The following is a 21,412-nucleotide window of genomic DNA, read 5'->3' as shown; positions in this document are numbered from 1 at the left end:
TACTTTCGCACACTAAAATAGTTCGTCTGTGTAATCAGCGAGACACGATGTCTCTCTTTGAATATCTTCGTTCATGACGCGTCTAGAGTCAGTCTCGTTCCATCATTAAAAAAATAATTTATAGTCAACGGAATGCTTATCAAGATTTCCAGTTCTTACTTGCAATTCCGTTTGTCGCATTCGCTTGTCAAATCGATTTTGCCGTTTATACCTTGTCCGAGCCAATTATTTCGAAGCAATTTAACTGGACATTCACGAGATGACAACAACCCTGTTTTATTAGCTTTATGTAATCCTCGATGACGAGAAGATGTCATCGTCGCTGGTATCGTGAAATTGTTGACGTCAAACGAAGCGATTAAGGTTCTACTGATAAACAACCGTGCAAGCAAAGTCAGGTGCCATGGCTACCGATAAGGACTCGCTGTAGTAAACGGGCAATAAAATTTTCACGCGACGCGAGACAACTGTATTCTGATGCTTTTATAACCAGCTATGACGCCATAATAAAACGATTTGTTTGTCGTACGATTTACGTCAGGACGTAACAAAGATTTATCTTCTAGAAGGTGTCATAGGAAAAATTGACAGCTGTGATTCATATTCTTCGAATCAACTTATACTAGTTAATGGTTTATAGCGTACTTTAATGTCGTTATATGCTTCTCTGACGTTCGATTATCTAAACGCGAACTGTGTTTTGCACGAAGTCTGTACAACTTTGACGTATCTACCGTTCCACGCATAAATCTCGAGCCATGATCTGATGCTGCGTTACATAATTCGACATGAAGCAAAGACGAAACTTGAACGACTCCAAACGCGGAAATTGTCTCTTAACTCATAAACTGATCGAATCTAAAGATGTAATCGTGCTTACGTTCGAGTTAGATCAATTTGTTATGAAATTGCAAGCTTAACATCACACGCTACCACGAACGTTACCAATGAACGTTAAACTCGACCGCTATCCTTCTCACCTTCTTTAACAAAAGAGTTAACAGCCTTCCTTCCTACCCACAATCATTTCATACAGCCAGTGTCTTCTATACTTAGAGACCTTTAAAATGCTGAATGACTTAATATCACGATATATATACGTGGTAAAGATTACTCGAACAAATGCTTCTCTGACTACTTTTTTCTACACATCACAAGCACGATAGTAGCAATCGTAGTACGTAGTACTCAATATCCAATACAGAGGCAGACGCAACAAAAGACAGAAGCTTTCTCTGCCGAAATATGTATTTGTATGGCGAAGCATGCAACAATGCCGATATTGGCACCGATGGCTCGTCGCGAAATGTAATTTATGTAAAAGCGGCGTAGGTTCGCGCCGGACAACGGTGAAACTCGGAAACCGATCGACACACTTTTTCCCGTTGGACGATTTATGAGGACTCGATGTTTTAACGCCACGCACCACGACGAATAAATGCGACAGTTTTATCGATCGCAACACGCTGCAGGCCAACAAAAAGTAATAAACAAAGAAAGAGAGACAGAAGAAAAAATGGAACAAAAAGCAAAAAGAGAATGAAGGAAAAGGGAAAAGAAAGGGAAAAAATTTTCTCTGTTTCCTTTGAAACGATCGTCGCTGTTCCTATTCCCCACGGATCACTCGCTCTTTCCGACCGCCACCAAGCCACCCCATTAACCTAAAAATATTGCCGGCAACCACCAAGCTGAATAACTAATATCATAAAGTGTACCGTCGCGCACGTAACGCCACGATGTTACGTAATTTCCACGTGTACCACGATACACTCGATAAATCCATAAACTGGCAACGAACAAAGGAAGAACCGATACTTTTCTCCTCTTGCTTCCCTTTATCGAGGAGGTTTCCGATTAATCCGTATACCGCGAAATATTCAATGACACACAACTCGATTACCAGTACGCGATTCAAGATTCCAGGGATTTCATTCGAGACTATTTAGGTCGGCGTAAATCCTCGATAAGCGGTATATACGAGATAGAAATCTCAACGTTACGGTTCTCTCGCTTTCGCGTTGTTCGTTACCGAGGTACCACCGGGTCTTTCGAGATAGAGAAAGAAGATTTCTAGGAAGCATCGCTCTAGGAAGCGCGCGCGTGTTACGCGTTGATTTCACTGCGGCAAGGTCGTGCGACCGGCAAATTTCTTCGACGCCTGATCTGTGAACACGCAATTTGACGCGACCGTAAAAATTGATAGCCTCTAACAGCCTGCTATGGCAACGATTGCTAGCCGTTCTCACGATGCGTTTCGATCACTGACTTATACAGAGGTTCGCGAAGATATTCCAACATTGTTCGATACTTGTTCGAATACGTTCGTAGGTTACTGTACGTAGATCATTGGTGCTACAAGCAAAGTTCTCCTGTTTAGAAACTCGAATAGTTGCATCGTTGCAATCAAATGGAAATTACGTAACGATAACAGAATATTGAAAGTAAAACGAAAATAGGAAATTTTCTCATCGAAAATAGATGTATCATCCTTTTATCGCGATTTCACGAAAAGCTGACTCAACTATCTACTGGTACTTCGTTAAGAACTTATGCAATTAGATTGCGGTTCTACGAATCCGTTACTGTACGAGCAGCAATTTTCTGATCACTGTAAGCAAATAAAATGTAAAAAAGTAATTATCGACATTACGGACGAAATATCTAGAATAATTATAATTGGCTGCGTAATAGAATCGGAGAATGGAACGCAGGGTTGCGATTAGCTCAACGATCAAAGCAACCCTGCATCAAATGACCGTCTATTTGCGTAAGCTCCATTCGTATCCTGATTCTCTCTATAAATAAGTCACCCTGACTTGGTTCGTCTGTACGATCTTCGATTTGTGACGTCAGGAACATCATGGAATGATATTTTCGTCAGGAATGCGAAAGAAACCCGGTGCCATTGTAAACGATCGAATCACGTCGTTGTTTACAGAGACACGGTGTTCTCCACTCGTTTAATTCATTCATACAGATACGTTTTTGTCTCACGGAAGAAAACAACTATTTCGGCGAAGATCCGTTGAAAGAAACGATCGTTATGATCAAAAGATGAAAATTCACGATCGTTAGACGAAGTATTACAAAATTGAAGACTGCCTTTGCAACAGAGATACGATACAAATTTTGGCGAACCTATTTGTTTGGTTCAGTAGTGCAGTCCTAAGAATACAGAAGGCCATGCAATTCTATAATTTCCACCAGCCTGCTTTTACCTTGTTACTGGTGTGTAGAAACGTTTATCGAAACTTTATTGATCTTTGTACTTTGTGTACATGACGTGGTCATGCATTATCGTTGAGAAGAGCAATGTAATAAGACAAATAAAAAATGCGTAGTTTGTTTTGTCAGCTGTACAGCTTCCAAGGTACACCAAAGATATACTACTTGTGTTGCAAACAAATGTTATTTACGTGGTGTTTATCTAACATCAATTGTCAAACAACACTTCGTCAAATCATTTATTCTCGAAATCGTTTCTTCCTATGGTTGCTGCTATTACTTTGTCTCGCTAGTATCTTGAAAATTACACATTTCTTGTTAAAACGTAAAGTTAAAACGTTAAAACGTAAGAACTTTGGTATCTTTTAGAAAATAACAAGCCTGATTCACGGAACGCGATCAGATGGACTTACTGATTTCGTCTACCGACTTCAAACCTCATCGAGCATATTCCCTCCAAAAATTACAAACACTTCTCACGTACGTAATATTCTTAAACACGTAGGAATTATAGACACACGATTCTACAGATTTTCATCTCAAATAAATTTGAAGAAATGAAAATTGAATAAAAAATTGTTTCGCTCATTTCTCAAAATACCATAACAAATACTTTACGTATTTTCTTATAATATATACATTCTGTTCTATATCTGGCTCGGAGTTTTTCATAAATACCTAAAATTTATACTCCATGAGTTATATGCTCTAATAGTCGACTGAGGTAGAATTAAATTTATTCTTATAGAAATGAAAACAAGTTTCGAGAGTGTAAGTGTACATCGAATTGGCTTCATCAGTGTTAAGTCCCTAGAAATAAATTTGGCTGGTCAGCCAAATTCAGAGCGCCACCGTACTCTTATTTTACATCGTTTCTCTGTTCTTAATAGCGTCCACGATTTATTTAGGAAGCGCCTTTTGGCGGCTTTTCAATTACCGATCGTCGAGATCGGACACATACATCGATCGATCGCAGTTTTTTTGTTTGAGTTTGTTTCAGTCGCTCGAAGTAACCGCGCATAACCTCAAAATTTTACCGCGCTTTTTCACGCGACGGTTGATCACTGACATTTGCTCAGATAAATTCGACATCTTGCGATCGTTTTCGGAAGTTTTCAGGAACCGTATGCCACTTAAACAGAGATATTCTTATTTTCTCTGATCAACTGACTTTAAGCTTGACAGGAGCTGTTCGCGTGTTCAAGAAGGTAAATAAACAAAGAAGAATGTTAAGAAGAGATGTTGACATCGCTGACTATGATTCGACTGCACTTCATACACGTATAGAGTTTCACGTATCGTGTAGCGATATATGTACGCATTTACTTCGATGATCAAAGCGGGTGTTTACGATTCAGAAATAGGCGGGAGTTTCTAAAAACCCTTTGTAAACACAAAGCGCACCAATGAATATCTGCACATTGTTTTCGTTTATTCGCACGTAAATGTAAATAAAAGAAAATATAAATAAAGATAAATAAGATAAATCGTATCTTCGATAAAATAAAAAAGTTTTGGAAAATAGGCTCCTGCCAAATCGAGCAAGGCACATGTAAGGGAATTTCAAGTGGGACGCGTAAATCGTTCGAGGGATGTAAGTGCAGCCAGACAGAACGTTCAACTAACCATAGATAATGTGCTAAGGTCCCATGTGCTCTTGGCCTGCTTTTGGTAACCCTTCTTGTTCCTTTTGCCGGGTCTGCGCAAACTGGAAAACCATCCTGCGGCTATGGCGACGGCGCTAACGTCCCGACGGTTGTCCGTCTGCACGTTGCTACCGCGAACTTCGTCGAGGGCGTCCACCGACCTGCCGGTGAAAATCATGCTTGGCACCGAGTTCGCGTTGCCAAACTTCACAAACCAATGGAATTCGTTCCACTCAGCTCCCTTCACTTCTCCTGAACCGTGATACTTTCAGGAACAACCTAACCACACTTTCTGACACCATGCGCTGCATGCGACACTGTAGCCGTTCGATCTCGAGGGTGACATTGACATACGCTTCTATCGTTAACCGATCGTTAACGCGATCAAAAACGATCGCTCGCGTTACGAGTACTCGAGTAAACGTGATCCTTTGTCGAAAGAAACTGTCGACACGCGAGATCAAAGATCTCAACGGTTCAACGACCCTGAATCAGTAATGCAATTCCTTCAAAATTAGTATCTTTCGATCGATCCACGATCCACGTATTGACCACTACACGTGATAATCTATCAATAAACGCATCTAAAATTTAGAAACACGTCTCGGAATTACTGATCAAATAATGTTCACTCGTCTATCGATGAAAATATCGGTGAACGAAGTAAGAGTCTGAAGTAGGATCTTTTACTAAACCTTATTTATCACTTAACATCGATAAACTCTGATAAGTTGGAATGACAATAGTCACGCAAGATGATACGAGCAATTTAAAGCTTCCGCAAGATTTAAAAAAAAACACTGTCGTACGATCGTTTTATCTTCTCAAAGTCGACTCTTTCCGATAACAACAACGAAAGCAGCGTAATTTTGACCGGAGACCGCGATTGTATCGGGTTAGCTGAGATCGTGATACTGCGGGATAAAGAACGATCCGCCTCACGCAGCGGCTGCCGTGCGACTCGCGACCGCGAGTTAGAGTAAACGGTCGCGCTGGAAACGCGCTGGCGCCTCGTGGTGGACGCATCGTGAACTCAGTCACGCGTGTGCGAATACAGGCTGATCCTCGTAACTGGTATAGCTTATAGCTTTCTTCTAAATAAAGATAAATGCATAGAAAATATTATTAGAATCGTTTGATGAATCGCTTACTCATATATTTAAAATATAAGAAATAAAACAATATTAAATTAAAAACGTTAAATACGCTCTATCGGTTAGCTACTTGGTAAATATGTATACAGTAATAATGCGCAGTAACATGCAGATACGTGAATCCCAATTAATCATATTGACCTTTGTTTTTCATGAAGTATTCATTTCTACGATTTGTTTATTTTCTCAAGTGCATGGAAATTTTTATGTAAAGAACAATTTAATTAAAAATTCTTTTACGCGTGATACACAATCGCGGATGTATGTAGCATGAGAATAGAAAACGAACAAGGTTGCATCTTACACAGATCCACCTACGGAAGAAATAAAACCGATACAACTTGAATTTTTCTGAATCGATCTACGGTTTCATTCTTTTTTCTGCCAAGGGTTTTTTTCCGTTCATCGCGAAAATGAAGTACGAGCCACTCCAATTGCAAGGAGCAGCCTGTACACTATACCACGTTTGCGGTGGCTCTCGTATGAGGTCAAACCGATCCTACTCTTCATGAGCGAAGTACGGTTTAAAAAGGCAGCGAACGCACGCGCGCGGACCGCGGAAATTTCTCAATTGCACGATGCAGTATCTCCTCGTTACCAAAAGACCTCAGGAACGTAATTTCGGTCATTTTAACACGCTACAATATACCGAGAGCAGTGCTTTTCGAAAGATCAATATTTGTAGAACGATAGATATTTTTTATTGCGAGCTATATTTTTTGCAAGGATGTTCCAAGTTTCATTGCACCAGGTTCGCATAAATCAAAAGAAAAAAAAAAAGAAATAGACTCTGTTCGAGATAAAATTTTTGAATGTATTGTCAAAAAGCTATAATTTCAAAGTGTCCACTGAATATATATATACATATATCGTAATCGGCTAAAATTGTAAGTTGTATTTCTAGTAATTCGAACGTCGAACATACAGGCAACACCAAGTGGACACTCTAGCACGCATACTTGCCGAAGATCGTGAAAAGAATGCTTCCGAGAACGAGGCAGGCTGAAATTTCGCCGACTGCTTATCAATTGGAGGCGCTCGAGTGTCGAGCAGGGCGTTGACAGACCACGGTTCAATGTGACCGTTTTATCTACTCGTCTGGGCTTCTTCGACAAATTATTTCACCCAACTTTCACGTTACTTAGGTTACCGCGCTATTTCGCGTAGCTATATACAGCACTCGCTTGAACGTCAATGTACGGTTCTATTTAAAGTAGCCATCTCGTCCATTGGAATGGAATTTTATCGAACGATTACGCTTTTCTACATATTAATATGTATATATTTTGTTTACAAGGACAAAATTGAAAATTAAACATAGAACGTTTCCGCGAAAAACATGATACTCGACGAGACTCCTTTTGCTTCTTGCTATCGAATTCGACGTCAAGTATCCATTGAACCGTATCAAGCGTATTAAAAAACACTGATAAAAAATTTTAAATTAAATAACGAAGTGGGGTTCATTCGGACGCGGATTATCGTTTCTTCGGCCCCGTTGGTTCAACGGTCAGCAATATAATTTGCTTGTGCTGCGAAAATTATCAAATATAATTCACATAGATCTCGCTCGCTACTATCCATCTTAATGAAAAAAATACGAAAATGCGCGCTGGTGTCGACAAGTGACGCGCTTCTCCAATAGTTAGCAACTAAATACATAGCTCGTTGATTAATTACTGCGTAATTGGGAAATGACGCGGAAAGTCGAAACTGTAGGTCGAATAAAACCGCTAGCAGCTCTATCGACGGAATTACAATGTAAATCAAAACATCGCATAATTCACCGTATCTCAGATGCGTATTCCATTCGTAAATAAAGACGTATTCCTACTCTAATTCGGATTCCACTTCTACGGGGCTGATAAATATCATCGTGGGATGAAACGCAGAGAGAAAGAGGAATTCATTGCCGAATTGCTGATCACGAAATCTGCTCGTCGCAGAAAAGAATTAAATTCCATCCGCGTGATTCACGATTCACGGCTAGAAGAAGCGAACGGAAGAAACGTTCGACTTTGTTTGCTCTCTTCTTTATCGGCTGACGATTCTTTCCCCACTCCAACCAGAGACGAAAAATCGAACGAGAAACAGATTACACGTGCAACCCAACATTGCGACGCAGCGAACAAGCGTTCATTCGCATTTGCAAACGATATCTCCTCGGAGTGATCGAATCGGTGATTCGATCACCGTGTTTAAACGCGATTCAACGACGTGTCGTCGTTGCACCTGCTACAGCTGCATCGTGAACGGGACGAGACGATTAACCAGGCGTGCACGCGTTTATCGCGTGACGGTTACTCAGATGCGCGCGCATGCCCCTCACCAAACTTGCCTCGATTTGTTTTGCTCGACTCGCGCTGCATTTTACCAAAATTCGCAATTCGATATTTTCTAAATTGCATACGCATGGATTGCATGCAATAGGAAAACGTAACGAACGAGATGATTCTTTCTCCAATTCGTACTGGATGGTTTTCAAGTATCGATTGTACTAGCATACAGACATGTACGTACAATGGCATAATGAGAATATACATGTAGCACGTCTCGGAATACATATTATTTATATCATATTATTTATAGCGAGACGCTTTTTTATTTTGATGCAATGCAAGTAAGAAAAAGATTCAATCAAACACAGGTAATAAAACGGTAAGAAAGAACGAATAAAAAGTTTATCGTCCGAAGCGAAGCTTTGGTAAAACGAGGAATACACGTTTTTATTTTTTCTGGGTATACGTTTTTCAGTCGTCAATCTCAATTACAACGACGAAATAATAATAGAACAGACACCCAAAGAAAACAAAGTAAAAAGGTTCGGGATGAATAAAAGTGCGTTCAGGAGAAGGGTAATTCGAATGGTAAAAGTGATTACCGCTGGCAAGATTCCCACTTATGCGATAACCGTGGACACAATCTAACAGACAGAAAACAACAAAATAAACGAGTCTATTTTCTCAATAAAACCAACGCGCAGGCGTTATACTGTTAATGATCCATTAACAAGCAACTTCACAGGTTTAAATAATTCCACGAAATCACGACACAAGCAAGCGGGTGTCGTTACTCAACGAAAGTACACGCACGAGTGTCATGAATTTTGCTCTTTCAGTCCCAGGGGATGCCATATGCCGGTCAACGATGTAGGGTTCGCTGTTATTCGCGTTCCATCACGAACTCGTCATAGTTCCCACCTCCAGATACATCATTGAATTTTCCAGAACGATTCCTAGCCGACACAAAATTATGTATACAAATCCATGACTTTTTTAAATATTATTTTATTTTATTATTTTGCTTTTTTCGTAGAGAATTAAAAAATGCATCGAACGATGTATGACAAAATGTAGAGTTCCATTTAAGAAAATAGAGGCGACCTTGAAACATTTGGAACGTCTCCACTTTCGGAGAAGACTCAAACTCATTACTCACTCAAAATCATTACATTTTTCCTAATTAAATTCTTTTTATCTCCTGCCGTTTTAACGCTGACTTGACCCGGTTGCGTGAGACGCTCCGTATAGATTTAGACATCATGTCCATGGATTGATCACCGTGGGAAGCTGAATCTGCACGAGGTCTGTATACTAATACGGTACAATAGAATAAGAATATCGACTAATAATATGCCAAGAGACCCGTCCACGGACTTGTTAACCGAACTAGCATTAGCTTTGATTCAGTCTCTGCTGAAGAAGGTAGACTACTACGAACGTAGTCCAGTTTGTATGATCAATGCATCAGTCCAGTACTGCTTTAATTTAGAGTTTTGCTATATCGTGAAAATTATTATACGCGCGAAAGAATACGCCCTATGACTCACGTTACCTATTAGCGTTACCACGAAGCACATCTACTAGTTATTGCATTGATATGATAAGCTTCCTCCGTGGGTGCTTGTCACTGTAATTTGACGATTTATTCTCTTTTAAGTGGTCGCATTAAATGGTCATCAAAAGAAATGACTTCGCTAAAGTGATTCGTGAATTTAAGAAAAATATCAGAACTTGTGAGAAACCTTCCTCGCATATTTTTGAATCCTGTTTAATTTTTTGAGAAACAGTTCCCTCTTCTCTGTTACTTTACTCGATCAATGGAGTTCTATCTTCGAACGACCTTCGTTGTACGAATAATTTCTTGCACCATCGCGCAATACAATTTCTCGGAAGTAATCATATCGTCGTCGTCGTCGTCGAGCTATTCAATTCACAGGTAAAAATAGACACGTTTGATTGCAATCACATCCTCCGATGGTAACGTAGTTTCATGCATACACAACTTTATTAACTTTACGTCGATCAACAGCAAGAAATTCCTATTTTCTTCTGAAGTTTTGAGATCGAGGAAATGCTCCATCGAACGTGTAATACGATTGCTTCGAACAACGAATAGTTTGCAAAATAATTATTTTCTGCGTAGCTGTTCTACTGCTTCAGAGCCATGTATCATACAAGAATATTATCAACGTCGAGATAAATTAATTTTCTTCATCCAGCTACGGAAGACACGCTTCGTGTCATGTCATATGACATTCGATTTTGTATGAATTCCTCGAATAACGGTAATAATAATTTTTTTAATTATTTTACTCTCTTAATATTGACTTTTCTTACGATCCATCAGAGAGAGTGAAAATTCTAGATAAAATAAACTGTTACATCACGTTACGTAATCAATCTCGGTAATCTGGGAACAAATTATTAATGGAAACGATGCAGCTAACCGCAGCTAGCTGCCTTCTAAATAAAAGAACATGCGAGCAACGATAAGGAGGCACTTGGACTGATTTGCATACGGCATTTTGAGTGCAACGATCGTATCAGCCTCGTTTGCCTCGTTTGCCCCGTTCCGTGAAAACAAACTAAAGTTACGAAATCTTTCTTTTCGCATTACGCTGATAATCTATCTTAAACGCATTAACTGCAGTGATACGCAATTTGTATGAAACTCAAATGTCCTGGAACCTAGGAAATATTCGATCGATGTATAAACGTTCGAACACGTACTTTCGTCGATCCACTGCAAATGATTCTAGAAACTTCGACTTCGGTACACGAATTTGCCAATTTTATTTTTTCGAAATTACATCAGGCAACGAGGCGTGAAGCAAAATTTTGCGGTTACCTAGAAGAAAATCGAAAGTGGCGACTTTCCAAGAGCGAGCGAAGTCGAGGGAAAGTTTTTGAAACTACGGCATAGAGAAATCGGAAAGAATCGGACGCGAGATGAGCCGGAGATATCGCGGGGGTGGGAGAAAAATGAGTTCTTTTTTCCTCGGTATTCACTATCCATCGCGGCTAATAAAATCGCAGCAGTCGCTTCGAGGCCCACTGACCCGATTCCCATTCCTCGCTTTTCATATTTTCCGTGACCGAGACGCGTGCAAATTGAACTTTCTAAGTACGTTTCTATACGAATCGGTCAACGAAGAACGCTGAAATCAACAGGTCTACTAACACGACTTTGTAACAAACGCCAGTCGTAGACGGTTATTTTCAAACCGAAACGTTTCATATTTCAAATATGTTAAATAAGCAAAAATGAGATTAGAATGTTTGGAAGGGAATTGAAATGTATATAGGTATAAGGCAGAAATTAATTAAAACGTTTTCGGGGGGATAGATGCATCGATATGTGTTAAGATTTTGTGATGTCATAATAATCGCCGATGCGATTGCGCGAGACTTTCGTCATTCTTCCACGTGCGAAAATCGCGGGGAACGATTCTATTTGCATCGTTAGAGTAATAAGCAACTTCGAGAACGACCACAAAGTTAGCCAAATATTTATGATTTATTCGCTCGCTGTTTCGTTTCCAGATCGATTTCAATTGTCAATATGATCGTGACTGATTGACTCTTGCATCATCTTTGTCTCTGTATATCTTTGAATACTTTGTCCTCATGTTTTGTTATTTAACGCAATAGCTAAAGCCGCAGCCGACACGATTCGTCCGAAATCAACTTGCCGATCAAGATCCACGGACAACCATCCTTCCATATCGAATTGATATAAAAGTCCAATACAAAAGAGCATGATCTTTAAGTTGAAGTTCGAAAAATAAGATTATTTCTGATCTTGTCAAAGGTCAAAACCGTGACCTTGAGTGCCAATCGATTTCAGACCGATTTTAATACACTCGATGGATTAGTAATCAAAATTAAACTAAAAGATATAAACTTGCCCTTCCTTCGTAATTAATATTGAAGAAAACAAAAATTATAGAAACAGTAGGGTGATGACGTTGAAAACACGCTGTCAATAGGAAAACCAGACACACACACACACGCATCATAAAACGAGCACCAGAAAATCGTATCCAAACAAGCTTTATCAGAACGAAATTCACCTTTCGAGCTCGTTTGCCAGGGCAGAACCAGATAACGAAGCACGAGCAACAGCAGAGCCATCCCCGTCCGCCGCCACAACGAGAGCTTGACGTCATGGATGTCGAGGGTCAGGATCCACATGGATCAGACGACGGACCGCTAGATCGATTAAATCCATTTAGGAAGACCGACGAGCGCAAGAAACATAGGATATTCAGCGTGTGACTTTACCGATTACATATCTAGTCGACTCTCTTTTTTCTCTTTCGCCGATCGTGTTTACACTCGTTTGCTTCGTTCCCGTCTATTGCTCCGTGGAACACGTTGAATGAAAGGCGTACGCGCGAGATCAATAGAAACGGAAACGATGAAAAGCTTAGGGATAATCGATATCTACCAGCGCACCGATGTCTCTGTAATTGGAACTGAAAGGGAACGTAACGCGACACGCGACGCGTATCGTACCGAATCCTTTGTTGATAGCTGCAACCTTGTTGCGGTTACGCGGAGAGCCCCTACGAGTGTTATCGCGATTGAACGATACCTTGATTTACGTTTAATTACGTTAAACAAAAGAAACCCGCGAAATGTCAATGGTAGCTTAATCGGAAGGAGATCTTTACTGAGATTCCTCGTGGCCAATTTCTCAGTTTCGATCGGTAAGATGCTTAGAAAATGATACAGATCTCCGTGCGAAATAAATAGATACTGGTAAGTAGACTACACGCGTGTTATGTTTTGTAAATATTTGCAGGAACTGAATTAATGTTCGATCATAATGCTTGAGAATTTAGTTCCGGCAACTACCAAAAACTCGATGCTATACGTCAATATGGTTGGTACTCCTCGACCTCGCTAGCACGAAGAAACTCATCCATCAAACTTTTTAATTAGGTCGATCAAAATCAATTACTCGTTTATGGGGACAGTGTTAATAGATTAATTCCCGACGTCGGAAACTTTAACGTTACTCTATATTCTTCGATATTTACCTTTTCTCTCAGACGCGTCGCAATATGAAATGCGCATGCGCGCACGCGTTTGTTATTTTATAGAAATTATACGGGACGTATGCATAAGTAAACGAGAGCCCTATCAATTATCACGGAAACGTTTTATCATAAAAACGACATCCTGGAATTTTTGTGAGGGCAGATATGCGCGCGTGCCAAGCGCCAAAGATAGATAGCAGTCAGGAATTTTTAGGCAATCGGTCATTTGTTCGACCATAAGGTAAACACGATGCCCAACAACGTAACTACGGATAAAAAAAGAAAATCATTCGATTCGCCCCCTATGAAACATTATTGCAGCTATCAACGTGTCTTGTTTATGCACGAATGTAATTATCAAAATTACATACAATATGAAACACATTGTGAATTATGGGAAGTTCATGCAAAAAAATATTTAAGATTCGATATTAGAGGTTATGAACTCTCATCGACGTTTACATGCAAATACATATGAGGTTAAAATATTTTTCGTGTCTTTTAATAGTTTGCGAAATACTTATTTAGAAATTAAGATACAATGTTTTTCTTATGTAAAGGGAATATTCCATTCATATTTCATACTAAATAAGGAACACAAATGATAGGTAATTATTTACGTTACTCATTGATAACATATGTGTATATGCGAATTGTTCGAATAAACTTGATGACCTGTGTTCAAAGTCAGTTAATATCACAACTTCAGACTGTCTTACATAATAAAGAAAAAAGAAAGTTCAGAATTCATGTTTACAAATATAAGATAGAATTGCGTATGTGGCGCCCTCATGGTTCGCGACTGTGAACTTAAGCAATCGATAACATAGAAATCTAGTAACGACTACATTACCATTCAAACATTTGTTATTAATCTTATCATTATGAAAAAAGACATGCATTAATCTTTGTCCCACGGATTTTTCATTTTTACAGACCTATTCAAACGATCAAATTATTAATTGCAGCTGGATATTAAATTTCAAAATTGGATCTATGAAATTGCTACGAGACTATAAACTATCCTCATTGCTTATATCAACTATATTGCTATTCACGATAAACATTTCACGTAATAAGACACGAACTCATTTTACATCGTAATTGATATTTCAAGTTGCAGGAACTGGTGCATAGTGCCATCTAACAAGGCAGCGGTAGTCACTCGGACGACAATCGCAATTACTAATTGAACGTTGCTAATTGTCTAGCACAATCCGTCCAACGGTACTTCAAAGCTGCATACTTCGTTGCATTCCCGTATTCGTTTTAAGTCTCCACCGAAGTCATTGGAACCAGTTTCCCTTCGTAATGAGTTTCCCTGACAAAGCACTCCGACGTCTATTCAATTTCCTCGGTGTTATACATCTTCCTCCCTCGAGAAATAATGGTTTGCCGCGCGGTAAGTGCAAAGGAAACGCATAAGAAGTCTATTGTTACCGACAGAAGAGGACAGGAGGAGCACAAGTAAGCCAGACTAAATAAGAAAAGAAACAATCTATGATCTACATCATGGGTTTTGGCTCTTTGAAGTGTAACGTTAAGTAACTGCTGCCAACGAGAGGGCACTTTCTATTCCCTAATAAACTTCCTTTTAGTTGATTCGTATGACATTACGATTCGATCAACTTGTGGTAGTTTGACCAATTTTCGTATCATGCAATCTTTCCCTTTTTTAAAAAACACCTTTTGTCTGCGAAATCTGGCATAACAATGTGCCTATAACAACATTACAGTTTTCTTCGCAATTAGAACTTAGAATTAATTTCAGAAAATACTTAATCCTCATCTTCCGATTCCTCAAATATTCGGCAGCAATAAAACAAACGAAAAAAATAAAAGTAACGAAAAAACGATAAAGAAACGCAAAAAATCGAAGAGTTTCCTGGGGTATAGGATGAAAGAAGCGTGGAGAATTTTCCTGAGCGAGACTAAGGGCGGTTCAGAGCGCAGCTATCGAAGAGGTCTAAGCTCGATCCCAAGATCCTCTTTCCATAGATGGACCCGTGAGGGATAAAAAAAGCACCTGACCAGTCTTTACCCGAGACTCGTCTGCGGACGAGGACTCCCGCTCCCTCGGAACCTATGTCTACCTTGGAGGACACAATGAGAACACAGCACGACAACAGCAGGTTGCGCGTCCATTTAAAAGGAGAAACGTAGGTATAACGCACTCCGAGTAACAAAACGGACGTCCATATAGACACGGAGAAACGCGACGAGCCGCTCTGAGCCGATGTTCGATGCGCGTCTATTATCTCGCTACATAGTTCAAGTTGTTGTTAAACAACCGTTTATAGGAAAAACCTATGTTCGACCAGAAACGTTTAATCGCATAGGATAAGTCTCTCTCTCTCTCCCTCTCTTTTTCAATCAACGAATAAAACACAGTCCAGGTTGAAATTACGAAAATCGTATCTTTATTTTTGCTGATTCGGTATTTAATTTAGCGATCTGAGTTGTAAGTGTTGTCCGTGATAATTGTAGTTGCCGGCTGTAGATGTCGCTGCTGGGGTACTGCTATTATTCTTCTATTTTTAATCCGCGGAAGAAAAATCGGAACTACGGGCGCCGAGAATCGAACTCGGGTCCCGAAACGTACGTTACCTAAAGCGCTAACCACTTCGCTACCGTGTCCGTTAGTAGTTAGTGTCGAGTGGCGGTATTTGTTGTCGAGTGCCGCCACAGATCATTGAATGTTTGGTCAATTTATTGTTTACGAAAATACATCGTTTGGAACATGTAGAATGTACCGAGTTTCCAATATACGGTAAAACACTACTTATTCGAACGAAATATTTTCTTTTCACCATTACTCAAAATATATATCTTGTATGTTTCGCGAATTACATATTTTCACCTTATCATTTTAATTATAATTCTGTGGGTAAATTATAATTCTGTGGAAGGTGGTAAATTCAAAAACCGAGCGACTTGTTCAGAATTCCAACTCGATGTTTTCTATCCGTCGAAAATTCCCAGACTACGAAAACAGCTGACAATACACCGAGAAGACTAAAGGATAAAAGACCCTGAGACACCTGGCCAAGGTACGAGGCATGGCAAAAGTCGATGGATATCTTTCCCCGGAAATATACGAATACTTCACAGCCCCAAGCTCCCTTTTCATTCGTCCCGATTATCACGATTATTATTGAAAGAAATACTTCGGAACGGAGAACGAATTACCGATGAAGCAAAACTGATAGTGACGAGTGAGATCATTTCTTGTTTATTACGATAAGAGAGCCAGTTGAGAAACTGAATCGTTGTTCTAATGCGGTCACGTTTATTGTTCGCGATAATGCACAGCATCAGCTTCCGTAGGATAACCGTAATAAACGTAACAAGGGCACGATACATCGGACATGCGATTTTTTTTAACGAGTTCAAAATTCGTTTGATTCGTTGCCAGCAAAATTCGCTTCTTACAAAAGATACAATTTGCGCGACGAAAATTACCAAATGATAACTGTATGAAGTACGTACGAGGACGAAGGTTGTTAGTGAAAAAATATCTTAAGACCGATTTATTATTAACGTCGATTGGCAGTTTGCTCGCTTTAACCACTGATGTTTACCAATCGAATCTACGACTTCCTATATATATGACAAAACATATTGATTTTCTGAGTGTAATCTGTTTTTAAGATTAATCAGTGGCTGTTTTGCGTTGATGTTAATATACGTTAATGTGATTGAAACAATAATACGTCCTGCTACTTGTATGTATGTTAACATTTCCCATCCATTCCTTTAGTTGCTGAACAAGCAGCGATCAGTATCCTTTCTGTTTGTAGTTTTTTCTTCCGATACTTCTACCTTCTACTTTTATATCATTATTGTGCTATTATTGAGTTATTGTTGCCTCGTGCAGAACTATTTTGTATAAGACATTTCTTCTGCACGGTAAAGTACGTCGAATAAAACACTTTACTTCTTGTAGCAATAGTAGAAAGGTAAGTAATATAAGTAAATTTGTGCCAAAAGAAATTGATCATTCTTTACCAATAAACCGTAGCAGAAAAAGACTCAAGTATGTTAACTCCTGAAGGAGTTCAACAATGTTATTATATATCATATATTATATATTTACTTTCAAGTTTCATTGAAGATGCATCATTATTACAGAATTAAACGCAAAATAGGAATAGGAGTGTTATTATAGAGTAAAAATTACCGACGCCAAATATTTTCCCATTAAATATCTCAGCTTGCTAACATAGCCAAAAGATCGAACAAACTAGGTTTCGATAGGGCACGTTCTTCGCGAGCAAACAAATAACACGAACGGATAACAAGCAGAACGATAGAAATATTGTAAAATTTCGGTACGCGAGATATCGGATAAAACTGTGAAAAATTCTTTCTCACGACACCGTTTCGCTTATGCAGGCAGAGTCGCTAGAACAGAATCGCGAAGAAGAAGAGGGCAAGAGAAACAGGGCAATTGACTCACTTGTATCTCGAGTAGCAGCTCCGTCTTCTTTCGCCTGATGTCTATTAGAATCTTCTGGTGTTCTGGCGTCAATTCTGCACAACAAAAAAGAGCAATCTTATTACGTGCACTTTGTTTTGCTATGCAACTGTGATATGTAATTTGCTGGCGTAAACGCTTTACATTAACGGCAAAGTAACACAGTTCCACGGCAAATGTTCCATTTCCATTGTTTCGAAGAAAATCAATTATGAAATCAAATCAATAGCATCGTACGTTCGTCGATGAAAAAATGCTAAAAATTTCGCAGATTCCAAATCGTATCATCCTTGTCGTAAACTACGTCGAAAAAGAAAATGTACAAATGTAGTTTGGATCACAAAGAAGATTACGGCTTTCCTATCGTATGTAGACCAAACAACGAAGCAACGAAAATTGTCTCGTAACACTAGAATCATCGAATTCGTCAAAATGGTGAATTTTGCATATTTTATGTTCGCAATTATTACAAACATGCGACGTAGGTAGTATTTTTTCGAAAGGATTTATTAAAAACACTATCCAACGTTTTCAGATCAAATTAATATCTTCTTTTGATTCGTTTACGCGATACCTTTGATAGATTCGAGCATTCGTCCGAGAATCGAAGATTCGTTTATAACAAAGACAGGAACGTGATTATGACATTACATAAATGACTGTTTATTTTTACCATATCACTTTGGTTGTAATTTTATTAATAGCTCGAAGTACGTGGTATATTTAGATACACCTTACGAGCGTTTTGTTCTAACGTCAATTTATACTAAACCATTGATAGACAGTTTTGCTTGTTACTCACGAACGACTTACACGTGTTCCATTCTTCGGTCTCGTAGTGTGTCGGCGTACAAAAGGGAAACAGAAGCTCGATCGCGAATCAATTAAACAAACAGATACGAACGATTAATAATTGATCGTGAACTTGATTGAACGACAACCGGTCTCGATTGGAGCAGCGTTCGAACACAATAGCGCATCCTCGATGCCAGTCAGGCCGAGGAAGGGGCCTCATTAGAAGCAATTTAACGACAGATCTAAAAATAGGTCTTTCGAATTAAGGCTGGGGTCGTGGTACACGCACTGAATAAACGCAAATAGGATTAGACTTCGAAGGGGAACAAGTGGCAAATAAGTAGCTTTTATTATAAAAACCTTGAACCGCTTTTTGCAAAACTTTCATCTATTGTCATCGAAATCATACGTGCTGCTATATCTTTTTTCGTTTCGTCATCGTTCGAGCGATATTTGTAGCTGAACGATATGCGAGTAATTGATCATTGTCCAAATTATAATGTTTTTATTATATATATATATTTTTATTAGAAATACTTATGTATACTGTACGCGAAAAACGAATATGTTTCACTAATGTAGGATCATTATAATAGATTGACATTATTCGTTATATTCTTAGGATACTTTCGTCCCTATAATTAGCATTCCAGTCATGCGTGTGTAAGATCAATGCATACAATCACGTAACAGTAGACACGGATTTTTCATCGTATCGATCGCTTTTAAAAAAAGAATGAGCAATAAGACGAGATGCCGATCACAGAGGATTGATAAAAATATAAGGATGTATCGTATATAAGTAACTTCGTATCGAATTGAATTTACACAGAATTCATCGACACATCATTTTTATTTAGGTAAAGCAATTTTCCAAAGTTTTGAAATATCGTTTTATGCTTCTTTAGTTGTTTAGTCGAATAGAAGGTCGTTCAACTTATTAGTCATACCGTAATTACGGGACACCTTGTACAACTGAATAGTATTACTAACGACGACGCTCGAACAATTTAAATGCTGCGGCAAAAATACTACCACTAGAATCTCAAAGCGCTAACCTTTAAGCATCACGAACTTAGGTTGCGCTTCTTCCTTCGAACGTTAGGCGCGTACCTGCTATAATTTAAGCCCTAATAAAAGGAAACAAAAATCGAGCGATTAAACGATGGTGCAGAAGAGAAATTTCAAAGAAGTAACATACCGTGATAAAATTGAATCGGAATGACACGATCATAGGGTTAATAAAACGCGAACGAATGTCGGAAGCTAATAAGGTGACTGTGGCGTATAATTTGCTCGTTTCCCGAGTGAGCGTAAACATGAAAATACAACAGAAGAACGACGGAGGGAAGGGAATGGGAGGAGGAAATGGTGCACCGCGTTTCATACGCCATTCATAATGCGTTCTGCCACCTGCGCTACGTCGCAAGGGTACCGTATGATCCCGTGTCTCGACCTCCGCGCGAGGTTATGTAATTCGAACGGGTACGCTAACCTCTTCCTTTCGCGCGACGAACGGAAAGTCGCGCCGTTGGGATTAGGCTAGGTTACGTGGCCGAGCGGAACAATTAGAAACTGTTGCTTCGTCGATGGCACGAGGAACATATAACGGGGTCGATAGTCGTGTTTCACAAATCAGAAATGGTCTCATAGATCCTAATTGCAATACCGTTAACTCTCGATACAATGCCTTCGATGGATACCATAACATTAAGAAACCCATTTCGTCGCCGATCTTGATACTGCGATCCGTGATTGTCAGCAACATTAACGACGCTGTAGCGATAACAGTACTATCGTATTTCCAACGAGATTGAGACCGTCCCAACGCGTGTAGGTATAACACGCGATACGACGTTTTGCGTAATCGTATGATTCACTAAGATATTTTGTTTCAAGATACGCAAATGTAAACAAAAAAGATATCGAAACGACGAATGCATGGAAAGGTCTCTTTCTTTCTTAAGTACTGTACTTTATCGATCGCTAATGGGTATAAAATTGTTTCCGCGAGATTCCCGAATTCCAGTAAATCTCTTGCTCGGTCGCTCAATCTTCTTTGCTCTGTCTCTCTCTTTAATGCTACGAGAAACTGCATTTTTGTTGACAGATGGAAGGTACACGTTCAAAAAATTTCGAACGTTTTATAACTCATTATCAGACAGTTAGATGCTACGAGACGAGAATCAGAGTTGAACGAATCCCATAGATTTTCTCGAGGAAAAGAAAATTTCGTTTTGTTTACGGGATGTACACAATGGAAAAGTAGAAAGAGAGAGAGAGAAAGAGAGCGCGTGCGCTCTGACAGGGAAAACCTAGATTTTTGCCAGGTTGCTACGTACATAGAGACAGATAAATTAGGCTTATTGAAAATGTTCTTACCCGTTGTGCCGAACTGGTCGAGCTGGTGAGCACCAGAATTTACTCCCGCACCCCCCAGACCGTCCAGATCCTGCCACATTTCCGAAAACACGCACTTTCCGGACACACGCACGCACAGAATCACCCACCTTCACTCAAGCGGCGCCATTTTCACTGTGTACTGATTACTCTCGGCTTATACGATCTAAGCGCCCTCCTCGATGTCGTAGATCAATCTTCAACTAATAGCACGGCGGCGTTTATTTTTTATCGACGATTGCGTAATTGAAAACTATTGCACCAAAAAAATCAGTTAAAAATAATTTCACTCGTTCTACATATTTACGAAACGACCAGCTCTATTTTACTGTAGACATTTACAAAATAAATGTACTATCACGTATTTATTTTTGAAAGAAAGAAAAGA

General features: G+C 39.3%; 1 protein-coding gene across 7 annotated transcripts in view; it reads right to left on the bottom strand.

Moving 5' to 3' along the window:
* LOC100651006 (cytohesin-1) overlaps nucleotides 1–21,166 on the bottom strand; it is a 59,030-nt gene extending 37,864 nt beyond the window's left edge. For 2 of the 7 annotated variants that reach the window (XM_048407222.1, XM_020863649.2), the window contains exons 1-2: nucleotides 21,007–21,166; nucleotides 17,812–17,885 (exon numbers count right to left, since the gene is read on the bottom strand). In XM_048407222.1, the coding sequence (XP_048263179.1) occupies nucleotides 17,812–17,885; nucleotides 21,007–21,085 (153 nt within the window). In that variant the 5' untranslated portion in view covers nucleotides 21,086–21,166. Of the gene's footprint in view, nucleotides 1–4,851; nucleotides 5,849–12,380; nucleotides 12,492–17,811; nucleotides 17,886–18,631; nucleotides 18,805–21,006 lie in introns of those variants that run through there. The other 5 variants (XM_048407226.1, XM_048407225.1, XM_048407223.1 and 2 more) reach the window with 5 other exon arrangements.
* Nucleotides 21,167–21,412: the final 246 nt, after the last annotated feature.

The sequence above is a fragment of the Bombus terrestris genome, chromosome 7 (assembly GCF_910591885.1).
Source record: "Bombus terrestris chromosome 7, iyBomTerr1.2, whole genome shotgun sequence".
Taxonomy (NCBI): domain Eukaryota; kingdom Metazoa; phylum Arthropoda; class Insecta; order Hymenoptera; family Apidae; genus Bombus; species Bombus terrestris.
The sequence above is the reverse complement of the archived record's forward strand: the minus strand, read 5'-3'. Positions and strand labels throughout refer to the sequence as shown.